This window comes from Parasteatoda tepidariorum, chromosome 3, assembly GCF_982258835.1.
Source record: "Parasteatoda tepidariorum strain Cologne lab strain chromosome 3, Ptep-v5.0, whole genome shotgun sequence".
Classification (NCBI taxonomy): Eukaryota; Metazoa; Arthropoda; class Arachnida; order Araneae; family Theridiidae; genus Parasteatoda; species Parasteatoda tepidariorum.
Genome location: NC_141757.1, coordinates 36,323,661 through 36,341,978, shown reverse-complemented (window position 1 = coordinate 36,341,978; position 18,318 = coordinate 36,323,661). Strand labels below are relative to the sequence as shown.

The 18,318-nt window shown below is 32.2% G+C and overlaps 1 protein-coding gene across 2 annotated transcripts in view; it reads left to right on the top strand.

Annotated features, from left to right (window-relative positions):
- LOC107438644 (uncharacterized) overlaps positions 1-18,318 on the top strand; it is a 60,672-nt gene that overhangs the window by 28,639 nt on the left and 13,715 nt on the right. Inside the window, exons 5-11 of one of the 2 annotated variants that reach the window (XM_043043783.3) lie at positions 1,894-2,036; positions 3,574-3,691; positions 4,516-4,767; positions 6,374-6,475; positions 14,799-15,016; positions 16,105-17,821; positions 17,898-18,042. In XM_043043783.3, coding sequence (XP_042899717.3) covers positions 1,894-2,036; positions 3,574-3,691; positions 4,516-4,767; positions 6,374-6,475; positions 14,799-15,016; positions 16,105-17,821; positions 17,898-18,042 — 2,695 coding nt within the window. Of the gene's footprint in view, positions 1-1,893; positions 2,037-3,573; positions 3,692-4,515; positions 4,768-6,370; positions 6,476-14,798; positions 15,017-16,104; positions 17,822-17,897; positions 18,043-18,318 lie in introns of both variants that reach the window. The other variant, XM_043043782.3, reaches the window with a different exon arrangement.

Here is an 18,318-nt window from a genome sequence, read left to right as displayed (position 1 = left end):
AAACCATGAAAACCTGGGCAAGCCCATTGTTATAGATGGAGGGTGGTCATAATGTAATGACTCTTCGGTGTATATATATTTAATTATTTTTAATTTTAAAAATTATGCAATATTGTTAAATAATATTTACTCCGAGGAATTAATCTTGCTTCGTAATCATGATGATAATATTGAATTTTAATTTTTTAGATTTAAATATAAGGAAAGAAGAAAATATCTGCATTGTTTATTTATACGATAAAAGAAATTATTTTAAATTTAATATAAATAAACTAATAACATGAAATTCTAATGTTTCTAAAAACATTTATTTAAATGCCATTTTTAATCAAGTGAATAGAATTAATAGAATTTATAATCTTTATTTATCGAAAAAACGAATAAACTTCCAAAATTTAATAAGAAAGTATAGATATCAAACTAATGTAATTAAATTATGTATTAAATCGTTGAGTTAATAATAGTTTTAATAAAAAATTCTTTGTTAACATATTTATATTTTTACCATGTGCAAATTCAATTCGGGCAAAGCCATGCTTAAGAAAGATAAATATTCATTAAAGAATTTTTTAAAATAAGAAGATATTTTTCATTAAGTGATAATTTCTTTAAAATCATCAATAAAAAAATTATAATTAAATTACAGATTAATCCAAGGTAACTAACAAATCCAACGTGCTTCTGTAATTCAGTAACAACGCGCTAAAGAAAATCTCCTCAAACTATATTTACGTTTCCATTTTCATATTTTATGATCTGGCAAACTTGTTACGAAAGTATTGTAAATCATTTTTAAAGATGCCATTACGTGTTAGTACAATTCACTACTCGCTTTATATATTACTTTCGTATTTTATTCTGTATTTTCTTGATTTTTATTTTCTATTTTTACTTGATTGTTTTAAGTTGCATTAGTTTTATTTTGCATTTTTTGCCTGACTAGTTCCTTTTTCGTTTCAATTTTTTTATTGCTCTTCACACTATTGTATAGGTTTGCTTTGCTATAGCTATATGAATACAATATTCGAAAGCACTTTTTTGCGTATATAATCGTGTGAGCTGATGACGAGATTCTTTCTTTTCATTACTTCATATTAACAATAATAAAAAATTTCGAAATTATTATTTTTAACTATTTCTTTTTTCTTTATATATATATATATATATATATATATATATATATATATATATATATATATATATATATATATATATATATATATATATATATATATATATATATATATATAGAGAGAGAGAGAGAGAGAGAGAGAGAGAGAGAGAGAGAAAAAGCGGAGAAAATTAAGAAAAATAACAAGTTTTATTTACTACCCATAAGCTGCAAGTATATAGAACTCATAAAATAAGTTAAAAATATAGAGAAAACATGGATAATAATCTAATAAAGATTAATGAAAAATGGAAGAACAATTATTTAAATAAAATATCTTTTTAAAATATTTTTAAAAAATTTTATTTTAAAAAAATATTAAAAAAACCGGAAAACAAAATAATGAAAAGATATTATCTCGACATCAGCTCACACAATTATATCCGCAAAAAGGAGTGCTTTCTAATATTGTATTAATATGTACACAAAGCAATATATATCAATACATTAGCATATTTTTTTAAAAAAATGGAAGAATTTTGCTTTCTTCTTTAAGTGGAAATAAAGGGATTGTTGGCTTACGTAAGCATAGCTCATAACCCTCGCCCCTTGTATGCAGCATAAGATAATCACAAACACCATCCCCTTTAAGTGCGTTTTAATTTTAAAACCAATTACCTGATTTTGTGGTATAATTTTAATGAATGGAAACACTTCTTTGAATGTCAACAAAACATCTTTTTTTTTAATTCATGTTTTTTCTTGTCATTAAAAATACACAGTGTACTGGAATGGAGAAGGTGATATGCCCAGTCAATCGGATCTAGATCGTCTCGTACAGCAGAATTCGACGAGTATCATGAGTTTTCAGTCTAACCTCACAGACAGCTACCACTCTCAGATATCTGAACATTCGGAATCAAAGGTAAGAACTATAAAATGTAATGCCAGAAAATAATAGCTTTGATGGCAGTTTTTTTTGGGGGGGATCAGTTTTAGAAAATTGTAATTTTCAGGAGTAATTAATTTCAGTTTAACTGATTTATAAAAATGGCGAATGCTAAAAGTGAGACAATTAAAAGTATAGAAAAATTTTGTGGGATTTTAACTCAATCAAAGAACTGAAGTTTTGTTGGCTCTTGTAAATTATAATGTTCAATTATCTTGATTTATTACTCTTGGTTTTTAATTAAAATTTTTAATTATCACTATCTACTTTTATTTATGTTTTAGCTATTCCTTTTAAACTTTTTCAGTGGTGTTTTAACTTCCTACTTTTAACTGCTCTTATTTCTTTTGTACTGGGATTTTAATCATTTGTACTCATTTTATCTCAGAATTACTTTCCTTTGCTATTGCAAATTTTTAACTTTTTTTTATTTATGCTATTTTGCTGCATTTTGAGGAAGTTTTTTTTTTTTTGTCTAAACTATTTTTGGTATTGATTTTATCTCTTTTTTGTTTACTGGTTTAAATTCTTCACGTTTGTGTTTTGTGTTGATAGATTTTTCATGTGTTCTATATGTTGTAGGCCCACTATAAAACGCACGAAGTGTCGAGGCTTAGTCCCCATATTAGACACAAACTCCGTTGGGGCAATATTTTCACATCTTTTTGCTACCCCTTATTAAACACAAGGTGTTTAATGAATATGGTGTATTATTTTTGTTTTATCCTTTGCTTACGGCCCTTAGTATGATGAAGCCCGTCATTTTGGTTCACCTGTTATACCAACCGTAAGCAAAATGTCAACTTTTGTAAGCATCATACAAGGTAATACTTTGCAATCAAATTATTCTTGGTTTTGGTCTGTTGTCATCTGTAATATATGTATGCCATCTGTAATAAATGACACTGTTGTCCCAGTCTGGCAGCTTGGTTCAGCGTGTGAGCGGACCTTGGTGCCTCCTGAGAGAACTATCGTGACGGCAAGTTCACCTTTCTGTAATCTCCAGTGGGTGGGGTCAGTGTACATCTATACTTATTAAAAGAAGTGTTGTAATAATCGATATAGCTACAAATCTGAGGAACAAAGATACCTTTAGAATATAGAGTGTGGGAAAGCACTGTACCAATCTTTTTCAAAGATGCTTTCAATTCATTATTTCTATACACCTTTGCTGTAGCTGCTCGTTTCTCTAACTGAGAGGACACATGTTCCGTCTTTTTGAATATGTGAGAGTGTAACCTCGATAATCATATAATCCACCAGTTGCAGAACTCGATTCAAGCTGTTATGCATGTATGGATTGCTCATTTCTATCAAAAAGTAATTAGGCAAGAAAAAGATTTTAATTATTTTACTAAGATTTAATACTAAATTGATCTTCTTAAAACAATGTATGATTTCCTGAGTGGTAAAAAGCGTTTTTTTTAAATAAAGCAGAAAGAAGGAAGAACCTCCAAACCAATTAGTTAATATCGGACGATAACCGTCTCTTTCTTTTGTTTATTTGAAAAAGGAAGAAGAGATCAGCCTCCTTTTGAACAAAGTGAAATCTCAGAACAAAGTGGAAGCAAGCAAAATTCTACTTGCCATGTCAAGCACCGCCGAAAACTGCATCACAATGAGACACTGTGGTAAGCCTCCCGCATTTCATTTTTATTTTGCTATTGTATAGAGAATTCATAAGAAGTTTAAGTTTAACCATCTATTCTAAACTGCTGCTCAGTGACAAAAATTATAGAGATTGAACGGTTTTTCTTTACACGAGAAAAATTTTAAAGGTATACGATAAGCAATAGTATTCATGTTATACACTGGAATTGAGGAATGGTTAAATTTGACTAAGCTCACTGGCTTAAATATAGAATATGGGAGTTAGTTACACGTACTGATCTTAATATGCATTGTAAAATTTTTGTCAACGAGAAGTTTAAAAATATACACATTGGTGGTAACTTATCAATATTTGTATTAAAAAGTTCTCAAATTCAACCAATTACTATCAATCAAACTGGTTTTTATGTTAATAATTACACATTCTCCACAATTGAACACGACTCGTCGATTACTTTTCATCCCTTCTCCGTTATACTGTAAGTGGATCATTTTTAATCAATTTAAGAATAATTTGTTGTATGTTAATCAACTAATAAACAGTAAAAACAATAAATCAAACCGTTTACATAATTTAGTAGGGAAGATTTTTACAGCAATAAATTGAAATTAAAAAGAAGACATTGTTGACAAAAAGGAATAACAAAAGGAATGAGTAAAATTTAAATATAGTGTGCGGGTTTTGCTTTAAATGAATAGAACAAATGGACTGTACAAACAGACGCTACCGTATATGCCTTGATTTTTGTACGCCTACTTTGACGGTATTTTTTAAGTTATTAATATTTACTTCCGAAATATTTACTTCCAAAACTAAACATTTTTCTTCATTTTATCTTTGTAGGCTGCCTTCCTCTTCTGGTAGATCTGCTGCACCAACCGGAGGAGAACTCGAACAGTACGTACCACGTGATGCACGCGAAGAGGGCTCAATTCGAAGTGAGGGAGAGGGCAAGTCAGGTGCTGCACAATATCGTCCTCTCACAGCCGGACGATAAGAGGAGTAGGAGGGAAGCGAGAGTACTGAGACTACTGGAGAATATCAGGGACTACTGCGACTACCTCAGAAGCATCGAGGGAGACGACAACAGAAATGGTAATTCTATGAAACAATAAACCTTATTTTATTTTGTGTGAGCAATAATGCTCAATTAAGCGATGCCATTTTCGATACTCTTTTTATTTCTTTTAATTTCAACTAAGTAAAATGCAGGTGAGGATACTATCGTAGAAATAAAAACCATGGTGATATGGTTTGAAGAGTCAAAGGAAAAGAAAAGTGATTAACCATATCATAACAAAAAAAAAGTGTCACTTAAATTCTTATGCTTAAATAGTGTCTTCAAGGGGAGGTTTCGAAGTTTACAACTACTTGTGAAGCAAAATATGTATTCATCACTTTCAACGCAGAAACAACTAATGCTTAGCACTCAAGAGGCCAAAAGAAAGTCCATATCTGAGGCCCGATCGCTGAGAAGTCATCCGTTCCAAGTCCGATCGTCTTCAAAAATGTTCTAGTTTGGTTGGGGAGAGGTTTCTGCTACTTCCAAGATGAATTTATAATTTTTACCCTAGAAAGTCTAAACACTGTTCTGATTTTTGAAGTTTTCCATTGAAAATATTAAATAGATGTTATATTAAAGAATTTATTCTTCGTTCGAAGTGAATCCTTCCGTACCATGGCGATTCGTTTCTCAACGGCGAGTTTCATCTACAAGCGGTGTTGGCAAGATAACATTGCTGTTAGTTTTGCGATTTGCCGCCCATGATTCAAAAATACAGTTTTCGTGAAGATGCGGAGCTTTTTGCTGTCACTCTTCATCGCTCATACACATATCCTCTCTATGGATGTCTAACTGATGATGTCTCTTTAAGAAAATTAAACATTGTTTTTTATTTTATTATTATTTCTTTTAATATTAAACTTAAAATGCTCCCTTTGCCATCCGTCTTTCCTTTTTTTCAAAATTCTGTTCTTAAATTTTTCGTCTTTAACGGAAACAGAAATTCAGAGATCAGTGGATTGGAGACAGATATATTTATTGTTACATAACACAGACGATTAAGGAAACAGAAATTCAGAGATCAGTGGATTGGAGACAGATATATTTATTGTTACATAACACAGACGATTAAGGAAACAGAAATTCAGAGATCAGTGGATTGGAGACAGATATATTTATTGTTACATAACAACAGACGATGAAGAAGCACAACGGAAAGACTGATAGAAAGGAACACCACGGTTAAAGATTCGTTTGTAGATCACTTAATTTAAAGATTCACTTGTATAATAAACTCTATCGGAGTATGCCTAAAATATACCCTAAAATATATATTTACAAATTTAGGAATGGCTGAATGAAAAATTCATTTTCAAACAGTTTTAAGTTGAGCAGAAGTGTTAGCTTTTTTAAAATAGTTGCCTTTGGGATTATTTAACCTAGATTCCTGGGGGTAGGGTCCACTTAAAAAAAAACACGAGATGTTAGTAAAATATTTTCAGTTTTTAGAAAAATTCTGAAAAAATGGAAATAAAGTTTCATAAATTAAACTACAGGGAGTACTTAATTTAAAATGTTATTTCTGTGTTTGTTTCAAAAATAGTCTAAAATAGGTAAGAAAACAAGCTCTGATAAATGCTTTATTCCTTTAATTTTCTTTTTTCGGGTATGCTGAATGTTTGCGTTTCTTTTGAGTAGGGGGAGGAGAAGGAGCTGAGAAGCAACAACTTGGATCATCTGTTGCCTCCCTTATGAAACTTTCATTCGATGAAGATCACAGACATTCTATGTGCCAACTAGGTAAGAGACAAACTTTTTTGATGGCAAAGTTTGAATACGTTTAGGTGTTGGTTAACTCACAAAATCAATAATCGATTATAAGGATTTACGAAAAATAGACAATTTTTAAAGAGAATTTCTTAACTTAGTATATAATTAAATCTTGTTTCTATACTAATTGAATCCTGTTTCCTGCAACAATTTGTTATACTTTTATTTTTAATTTCCTTAAACATTATTTTAAGTATCATTTGGCATGCATTCACTGAGTTTTTTTTTTTTTTTTTTTTTTTTTTTTTGAGCAACTATATAAAATAAGTCATTTTAACTGAATAATATTTTAAAGTATTATCACTTTTATCTGGAGCTTTTGCGCTTGTTAATTATATTCCACGCAATAATTCGTTTTAAGTTCAATAAATAATATTAATTCTAATAAAAGTATTATAATAACAGTATTATGATAATGTCTATTTTATATTTTTTCTTGAGCGTTAAAAAGAAACAAAAACCAGATTCTATAAGAAATCCGGAATAATTTTCTCTGCGTGGAAACATTTTACAGGATTTTTTATCGACAGAAGTTTAAAATCATTTACAATAGACATATTCTACATAATTTTCTTTTAAAAAAAATATACTTGCAAAATAGAATTTAAAAAAAAATAGAAATAGGTTTCTGGCGAAGTAGTAGAAAATCCTTAATTACTGTTTCCTTTGTGACATTTACACGCTTTGTCAGCATTCAGTTGTGCTGTTGTTGTTGTTGTAGTTCATTTACGTCGCACTAGAGCTGCACAATGGGCTATTGGCGACGGTCTGGGAAACATCCCTGAGGATGATCCGAAGACATGCCATCACAATTTTGATCCCCTGCAGAGGGGATGGCACCCCCGCTTCGGTAGCCCGACGACCTGCACGCGAAGTCGAGCGCTTTACGGTAGAACAGTTTAACGAGGACCAATACCGCACACCCTCGGTCCCTACGCAGACTGATCCAAGTGGCCATCCACCGGCCCACTAACCGCAGTCAGTGATGCTTGACTTCGGTGATCTGCTGGGAACCGTGTCTTAACGATCAGTCCACTGCGGGACGCATTCAGTTGTGTATTTCAGCTCCGAATTCAGTGTTTATTTTAAAACAGTTGACCCTTAAAAGTCTGCCATTCATTGTGATGCATTATTATAAAACGTACGTTTTAATGTTATTTAGATCTAGGAATATAACCGTAATTTAATTCTAGTAAGATAACCACAGTAATTAATTCCACAAGACGTAAATAACAAACGCAAATATATCACTTACAAGAAACTAGTAAATTTCTTAACCGATTACGGTTTTAATATTTGCATATGACCTCCTCCATTTCATAATAAGTTTTAAAAGTAGCTACTTGAGACAGTAACAAAAAGTAAGAAAAACATCTAAAATACTCCTAAACAAATAAAGCTTAAGAAAACTATAAATTTTGTGGTACAGCTATAAAAACAACTTTCAAGATAAAGATAAGTAGATAAAAGTCTCCAAAAACATGAAAATTAAACAAATAAAACAGCAATTAAGTGAATGGAAGTTAATCAACAACAATATATGCAGATGTAGACTAAACTAAACTAAACTCAGTGGCGCGACAGCCCATAGAGGGCCAAGGCCTACTGTGTCCATCTCAGTTTTCTTGACCTTGGGCTCTGGGGTGCAGGAGCAGATGTTCCGGTCAGGTGGTCAGCCGAACGCGGAACCCCCAGTGTTTAGTTCCCAAGCATGCTTGGTACTCATTTATCGACCCACTGAAGGGATGAAAGGCTGAGTCTACCTTGCCCGGCCCGAGGATCGAACCTGGGACCTGTGGCACGACAGCGCGAAGCGCTACCGCTCAGCCACTGGGCGTAGCAGATGTAGACTACCGAATTATATTCATACCTTTTCGTTCTACAAAAATTCACGAACTGCTTGCAAAAAAAAAAAAAATCAATAATGTATTTCAAATTGTTAACACGTCTCAATGTTAAGAAATAGAGGAGGTTTTTAGATGTATCAAAAATCCTATGAAAAGTTCAAGTTATGATGAAATTGGAACATAGGAAAACATGGAGTTTTCCAAATTTCAACAGTTGGGAACTTATTAATTTTGAAATTTATAAATGATACATGACAGCTTTATGATAACATTATAATATTTTCTGTAGACAAAACTCTTTTATACTCTTCTGATACAGTAGAAAATTTAACTTTTATTATTAATAAAAATGTTACAAAGCAAAATTCGTGATTAGTTTCTTGACAAGGACTTTACTTTACAACATCAATAAAACGAAATATATTGATTTTTGATCTAAACAAAATTCTTGTTGATATGACCTAATACTGCTTAATACTGTTGATATGACCTAATACTGCTTGTCAATGACCTAATACTGCTTGTAAGTTAAATTAAGCATATGATTGCAAATTCGTCAATAAGTTTATTTCAATCGATTTGCGCATTGCATTTATTCTAATCTCACGTCAACCCTACGGCTCTTTAATTTTTATCACTTAAAATAAATTTGCAAAATTTCATTTAAACTAGTAAAAAATCAAGAAGAGGCTTTTATTTTAAATTGTGGTTAGCTGGGATTTGGATATTTAAATAATTAAGTAATTGAAAAAACAGATGAAGTTTTTAAAAACCTTGATCAGTAATTGCGATACAATAAATTTTAATCAATTTAAAATTTTAAACATATTTTTGATACGGTCACTTCTTTTCATTTTACTTCCTTTCTTTTAATAAATATATCCATATTTACATTACGAACAGGCTATGCTACTATAGCCTAGACCTAACATTATCAACTGGAACTTGAAAGCAGAAGAACATTTTAAATATACCATCAATGAAGTTCAATCCGAACTCTGTCTCACTAATAGCACTGCCATCCTCCCAAACTATTAGATTGAAGATGGTACTTCATAAATGATAAAAAGTGTCAGTTACGGTTTAGGCATAATGGACAGTGTAAACCTCAACGAAGTAGGCGCAAACCTAAAATTTAAATTGAGCCAGCAAGTTATTAAGGAAATTAATCGGAAAATGATTACAAATAAATTTAGCTTTAAAATGTTCAGCTTTCAACGTAAAGTTGGTTTTATTGCTACAAATTCGTTTAAATCTAATTATTTGAGCAATATTATTGCCTCTGAACGCTTTGGTAATGATGCAATCAAAACAGACTGAGCACCTAAAATTTGGAGTCTTTACGTTTATCGTATACAAAGATAGTGGGTTCGTTCATAGCCCTACATCCTGTATGTAAATCCAGAAAGTTTAAAACAAAATCATTTTCAAATTGTTTTCACAAGATTTAAACAAATTGGATAAATTGAATGATGTAATAAATTAAATTCAAGTACGTTATTGCTTATAATGTCAACAATGAATTTAAAATATAAAAAAAACTGTGATTAACTTCGTTCTACAGACGTTTTTCGTAGTAATTAAAAAAAAGTTTTCCACAATTGAATTTAAGTCCGCTTCCGTTTAAATACCATTAATATGCTCTCTGCATGCTTATGTTTATTAGAATTGGTATTATATATTCTTCACTTTTTTGCACAAACTGATTGGTTACTAAAAAAAAAAATTAAAAATGCATATGACTCAGGCATTCGTTGTAAGGTCATTCATGGTGATGGAGCAAGTTCATCCCCGCAAAATTCCTCTACCTTCTTCTTCGATAAAATAATAATTTAAAAAATTTCATAAAACACCTGCTCAGAGCATGATTGTTTCTATCTTCTGGAATCGACGAGGTCATTCGTAACAAAAAGACTAACTTAATGGGGTAGGAGAGAATGAAGCTTTTTTGTAAATTAACTAGTCACAACAAAATTATTTCTCATCGCGTGTGTAATAAGTACTGCGAAATTTAACTGCTACCTAAATTCTTTAGAATTCCTTAGATCATAAAATTTCGCTATTTCATAGCTATTTGCTGTATAGTATAGATATCTTTCATGTTTATCTTTGCAGGTTAATAGCATTTTAAAAGCCATATCTATAGTTTTTTAAAGATTACTCGATTGAAAATATTATTTTAATGATTACTCAGTATAGAACGGTACTTAGATTTCTTTGCGGTTGTTGAGACGCACCGCGAACATCAAAAGGGACAGTTTTGGTTTAATTGTGAGCTTGAACTACTTTAATATTTATCTTATGGTGATTTAATCAATATCTAATTTAATCAATACTTTGTACACTACCCTTCAAAATGTTGAAACTACAACGGTGAAAAGTATTTTTCCTTCAGTATTTCTAATATATTTCTACCTGCAGATATGACGCTATTCTCTTGTATTATTAAAATGTTTTTACAAACTCATTATTGCTTTGTGCTTCGTAAATCTTTTCTTCAAGTGCAAAATTTGCAGCATCCAAAAATTGATTAAAAATTATTATTCTGAAATAATTTTCGGATGATTTTGTTGAGCAATATGTTTTTATTATTTTCTTTTTTTTTAATCATGGAACAACAATTCAGTAGTCTTTATCTATTATTTGTTTTAAAACTCGATTTTAGGAAAATATAATAGATAACTATCTCTGGTTGACGAATGCGTATGCCAGTTTATTTTTTCCAGGAAACTGTCGGAAGATAGTGATCCACCCCCTATTTTTATCTACAAATGTTCCAGAAGCACTTTTCTATTCTTTTTTCTCAGTTTCTATGGAAGTAGTTTTTTTCTCTTCATGATGAAAAAAATTTAGGCATGAGCAGAGAAAAAAAAATTCACTTCTTTTAAAGTTTAGAATATCAATAATAATATAAAAACGAACATTTTAATTTTGAGAAAATTCTTGTGGCTGCATATGCCCGTTTGCTCTCCCCTAGGGTACGCAACTGATGGTTCGGATAAGTCTAAGATGGCCTATTTTAAAGTAAATATGCGTTCTTAGAGCCCTATGTTCACTTTTTTTTAATAATTTGCTTAATTCGAATTTCTTTTTGATGGAAAGGCAGTAAGTAACGACATGAACACACGGTATCAAATTTTTCCTAGAATTCACGCGAGAGTTACATTAAACTATATTATTCTGTGATAATTTATCTTTAAGCGAAGGAAAATAAATCTGTGTTCTAGACCTGTTAAATCCCTATCAAGAAAGGCGGTAGTCCATCAGTCAAAATTAGTTTGCAAGAACAAAAAATAAATAAATGAAAATAATACAGATTATTAAGCGTATTAAGCAAAAAATACGAAATAAAACGTATTATGTAAAAAATATAAACTCTAGAAAAGTACAGAATAAAACACAAAATGAAGCTAGTAGCAAAATTCAAATGTAATTCTACTTACAAAAATTACTTGGATTCGTCGATATCCACAGAAACGCGTTGGCTGACACTCTTGCAAAGAAGACCATCCAGTTCACTCCACCTCAGAGCTTACATACCTTGAACTTTTCGCAAGACAAAAGTCCCAGAACAAACAAAAGTCGCTGCTTCCACCTACTCACTACTGGTATAAAGCAAAAAGACCAAGACTCTCTCTTCCTGGTGACAGGCAGACCAACACTTGCTTATCCCGACTGTGGACACCTATCTTTCCTCTTTCCCCAAATGCCAACGAAACCAGGCATCACCTGAGCACATCTTGAACTGTTTAGGGCTGGACTGGGACGACATTCATTTTAGTTTCGGACATTCATTTTAGTTATCCCTTTTTAGTTTCGGACTTCCTAAATGTCAACGGATTTATTGTCCGTCAGACCAGATGGGAATTAGCAACAACAACAATTTAAAATATTTTTGTAACAAGTTTGCCAAATTACAAAATACGAAAATAAAAGCGTTAAAGTATATCGTGGTATGCATTTTATGGCACTTTCTTACTGAAGTACAGAAGAGATTATAGAATGATTTTTAGAAAAATTATTAACATTTATTGAAAAAAAATTCTTTATTTCATATTAGAAGTTTTTAGCCACGAATTTGTTTGAATCGGATTTGCACATTATAAAAATATCAATTTAGTTAACGAAGAAAATTTAATAAATTTATTAATACTTATAACATACAATTAACTCAATGATTTTAAAAAATAATTTAATTACATTAGTTGGATAGCCATTGCTTTTTATCAAATTTTGGAGGAGTTCGTCTATTTGTTTTTGGGATAAATAAACATTACTATAAATTCTTTTAATCCATTTGATTAAAATAAGTATTCAAATAAATGTTTTTAGAAACATTCGAATTCCAAGTAATTAGTTTATTTACATTAAATTTAAAATTATTTCTCTTCTCATATAAATCAACAATGCATATAAATTCTCCTTTATTAGTACCTAAATCCAAAAAAACTAAAATTAACATTATCGTCATTATAACGAAACAGGATTAAATCCTCGGGGGTCGCTTGGCAGTTCAGATGAGTTCTGCCTTGTGTAAGATTCGTGTTTTGTGCTTATTCAGGCAATGGAGATTGTAGCTTCAGGAGCGTTAAGATTAGGGCAACAGTAAAAAAGACTGACATTTTAAGATTAACTTTGCTAGATCAAAAATTATTTTAGAATTTTAATTTTTCAATAAGTATAAACTTTACAAAATTTTTTATATTTTGACAAAGTTACGAAAATTTTAATTTTTAAATTGTTTTTAAACGGTTACTACGTTTTTTGCGATAACCACTTATTTGTACTTTTTAAGTTTTAAAAATGGTTTAAAAGATATTAAAATGTTTCACATAGTTTACGCTAACAAAACAGATGACGAGATAGCCTGGTTGGTAGGCACTGGGCCCATGTCAAAGGGGTCGTGAGTTCGATCCTCGCAGGCTGAAGTCTCCCCGTGTAGTAAATGATGACTGGTGCATGTTAAATTTGCCGGTTCATAAAGCCCTCCAAGTTTCCATACCAAATATTTACCTCTGAGTGCACTGAATTAGAGAATGTTCGGTTTCTGGTTCAGCTTAAAATTAGGATCTGTGGATGAATGAATGGATCAACCCTATAAAAGAGCAGGGGTGTTTGTGTGGCTAAAAACTTATTCTTGGTCACAGATGTTGCCTCCGAGAAACAACAAGCGCATCCTCTGCTTTAAATTCGCTTGGTTTCACTAAGCAGGCTTGATGATAATCGACAAGTGTCATTAGAAACAACAACTACAATACTAGCGAAACAAATGTCCATATTTCTTACCGAAGTTAAAAATCAATTTTTTTTCCACTTTAACGTCAAAAATTTTTAAACTGTCAAATAAATATTTACCAATTAATTAAAAATATATTATTATTTTTAACATTCTTTAAAACTTACTTTTATAAAAGTTTCGTCCAACAATGTTTTATATATGCAAAAAAAGAAACTACCTTAACACAATTTTTTTACATTTAGTTCATTTTTATTGATTATCCTTGGGGTATATTTATAAAGTATTCATCACATTTTAGAATTCATCTTAGGGAGCTTTTTAGTTATAAGTAAAACTGTTTTTAAAGATTGATAACATGGCAAATAATAGTACATTTTCTTGTAAAATCATGAATATCTTTCCAAGTACTGAGAATTTGTCAAAAAAATTATAAAAAAGGATTTAAACCTTTCCATAACAGCATTTAATCCTGTTCATAATTTGTTTGCAATTTAATAATTTGAAGAAGAAAAAAAATTCACCTTTTCAAACGTCACTGTTTACTCTCAACTCATTTTTTTTTCTGTACTTTATTTTTATTTACTAATGCATTTTGAAGAGATTTGCCACGAAAGATTTCTCCCCGCTGTATAGATGTTGAGTATTGTTTCTTTTTTTTTTCAATTTCCTTTTTGATAAAGATTCTAAAAATATGTGTTAAGGGTCGTGACTGCGAAACACTCATCGAAGAATAAATTTCCGCCAGAGGCAATCAAAATTATTTAGTGTTTAGAACCTAAAATATTGAAGGTCAGTCATAAATAAAGAATATTAAAAAAAAAATAGTTGTATAAAACTTATAAAGGAAAAGATTCTTACTTATGCTGAACATTAAAAACGAAAAAAAAGTTTTGTTTTTAGAATAAAATATGCACTTAAATATTTTTGAATGAAAAAATTATAAAAACATAAATATGAAATAAACATTTTGTAGAAAATAATTATGTTTGTAAATGGTTATATTACTAGATTATACATATGCCTAGAATCGATAAGGTTATTTTTTTCGCATTGATATTTTCATGAATCTTTTATTTCACATACAAATATAGAGAACCATCTTCAGTATAGAAATAGAAATTCGATAAATAATATTATTTCATAAATAAATTTACTCTCGTTTTTAAATAATATGCGGATTTTTATTAATGAGTGTTTTTTTTTTCAGGTGGACTGCAGGCTATTGCTGAATTGTTACAGGTGGACCAAGAAGTGCATGGTTGTAACAATGACCAATACTGTGTCATGATTCGAAGGTATTCAGGTATGGTACTGACCAACTTGACTTTCGGTGATGGGGCAAATAAAGCCCTACTCTGTTCCATGCGTCCCTTCATGGAAGCTCTGGTAGCTCAGCTCTACTCGCCCAGTGAAGACCTCAGACAGGTAGTGTGAAACTTTTTTTTTATTTATTTACATTTTCTTTGGCTCGTTGCTGTGGCTACAGTCAAAACTTCTCTCTTTTTGACATCAAATCTCTTTTACTGAGGCTTATAACAATACAAGTTTTCAATCGTTTCAGTATAGATAATAAATTTAAAGACACTGTTTCATAACTTAATAGTCAAATTTGCTAGGTCATTCAAAATCTGGAGCATCTTTCGTACACATTTCTGCTCACAATTTAAGTTAAATAAACTAACAAAGAAACAAAACTAAAAAGCAGAAAATATGAAAGCAAAATAAAAAGTTTTAAAAAGTATGTAACTAAAAAGGAGAAATTAATTAATTATGTTTTTGCCAAACTGAGACAGAAAACTGATTCATTACTTCACTTTGATATTTAACTATTACAACTGAAAATTTTTATCCCCTCTCCGTCTTTGAAAGTGATGCGCCCGACGTTTTTCGAGCCTACTACGTTTAATAACAAACTACGTTTTACTAATAATTAGGCATTACTTTATTTTTATTTACTTAACGAATGGTTGAAAAAAATTTGAATTGTTTCACAAACTTTTATACCAATGTAATCTGATTTAATTTCAAAAAAGAAAATTCAGTATTTGAAGGGAAATACGACTTCCTAGAGATAACGAAATTCACAAAAAGTGAACATTAAAAATATCCAGATATTCGTCAACTCGTCTGACCATAGAGACCGTAATTTTCAGACTCCGACTATCCTTCATATTTTGTAGATAGCCCATATTACTCCCAAATCTGTTTGGGGAAAAAATTTAATTCTCAGAAAGAATTTACGAATTTTCTATCAAAATTTCGTAACATAAAATTTCTTCTGCACTTATTATTAGTATATTCAGGGCTAAGTCAAGTCTTTGAATCATTGAGGCCTAGTAGATCAAAAAAAATTTCAGATATTAATTTTTTTTCACTCTTTGAATGACTCTGGTCGCAAATCAGAAAAAATGAGGGCCCATATTAGTTTACCGAAGAAAAATTCCCTCTTTAGTTTAAATTAATACAAATAATATTTCATGAGGGATTTGTTCTAATAAATGTATCTTTTTCAGGTAACGGCTAGCGTGTTAAGAAACCTTTCTTGGAGGGCGGATCCTGCGAGTAAGAGAATGCTTCGTGAAGTGGGTGCCGTCACGATGTTGGTGAAGGCATCGATGGAAGCCGAAAAGGAATCAACATTGAAAAGTATTTTGTCCGCTCTTTGGAACCTCTCAGCACATTGCAGCGCTAATAAGGCTGACATTTGTCACGTAGACGGAGCACTGGCCTTCCTCGTCAGCACACTCACTTATAAAAGCAAATCCAAAACTCTCGCCATCGTGGAAAACGGTGGTGGCATTCTCCGAAACGTGTCCAGTCACATCGCCATACAGAACGACTACCGCGTCATCCTCCGTAAACACAATTGCCTTCAAATTCTCCTCCAACACCTCAAGTCTCCTAGTCTTACGGTGGTCAGTAACGCTTGCGGCACCCTCTGGAATCTTTCCGCCAGGAACGCCGTCGATCAAAGAACACTATGGGAAATGGGTGCAGTCGGTATGCTCAAAAAACTCATCAATTCAAAGCACAAGATGATATCCATGGGCAGTTCGGCGGCTCTCAAAAATCTACTCTCCGCCAAGCCGTCTGGTGTCGGCTTCTGTGTCTACGGAGAAAACTACAAAAGCAGCGATGATGCGCCTTCACTGATGGTGCGCAAGCAAAAAGCCCTCAACACCGAATTAGATGAAAACTTGACCGAGACCTACGATATAACGGACAGTCCAAAAACAAGTCCAGTGAAGCAAGCAAACACTACTGACAAACAAAACAGAACAAGGAGACACATATCTCCGTCAGCACGCTACATGACGAATCAAAAACTTAAAAACGAACTCAGTTTACCCAGCAGAAATATCAATGGTTACGGTTTAAACAATTCGGTTGTAGTCGAGGAGAAACATAACGGAGCTTTTCAGGTGACAAAGAATGCGAAGCAAGCCTTAAGTTACAAACAAAATCAAAATAAAAACCAGCAGAGTGGGGAAGTGACTCAGCCGGACAGGAAACCATCAGACACTGAAAGTGGTCTAGTTTGTCCTAGTGGGGAAAATAATAAGCATTCCTTTTCATCTACTCAATATAATGTACCAAAAGTCAGTAGTTCAGACAATATAAACAACAAATGTATGAAAAAAGAAATCACTAGCGGTCTCCGAAATGTAAACATTCCCTCACAACCCGAGTCTTCCCAACAATCTGTGCAGAAACCTATCGTTATTGAGAGCAAAATACCCCTTCCGAAATCCTTCATTCCCCAACGAAGTCAGAGCTCCTCCCCTGTGGCTCAGCGAAAAACAGCTTCTCAAGCAGAAAACCATTCAAAACAGACTGTTGACATAAACATCACCCACCCTAAGCGCGCGTGGACCTCGAACGTGGAAAAGGAGGACAATGAACCTGAGCAGGTCCCTGTCAACTTCAGCAAGAGACAAGGTAAGGACCACGTCAAAGAGGGACACAAACTATTCGTGTCTCGAATTCAGGAGTGCTCAAGTGAGGTGCTACACAGGACAGAGAGTGCGCCGCCACTTTCTCACTGTGATTTGGACGAGGGCATCACGGGAGATGGACGCTGCTCCCTTAATATCAAAACGAATACAGGAGTGAGGATGATCAAAAACCACCCATTATTGGTGAATGCCAGCAACTACCGGGGCGATGAAGGAAATGATTTTGAATCCCGCTACTTACAGAAGCACGATCATTATGGAGACATTGAGAGAGGTATGGTATTTTCCCCATTCACAACCAATTTTTAAAAATAACACATAAACTCATTTTCTCTTTCTTGTTTTAAAAGGGAAGACAGTAGACTTTTCCGTTCAGAGTGACTATGAAATTGATGAAACTTTGTCGATGATGTCCAGAAGTAGCTCAATGGCGTCCATTAGCAGTTTTGATCAACAATCCTTGGCTGACGAAGAAAGTTTCGCCAGTGATCTCAGGTTGTTTATTCAACTCATTTGGTTCGCTAAGTTCCATTCGTTTATTGAATCCTTTTTATGCCCTATTGCAATCGTACCCCTGAAGTTCTTATTTTTGGCATAGTAACCAAAACTTCTACCCCGAAAGGCGAATTCTTCGACGATACTTAAATCTTTTGAGGTTCAAAGTTACGGAATGTAACCTAAATCCATTTTGTAGTTTCTGTGAAGTTGGCGTACTATTGGTGTAAAGTTGTAGAAAATTATTTTGACGTTTTTATTAAACAAATCATTCCA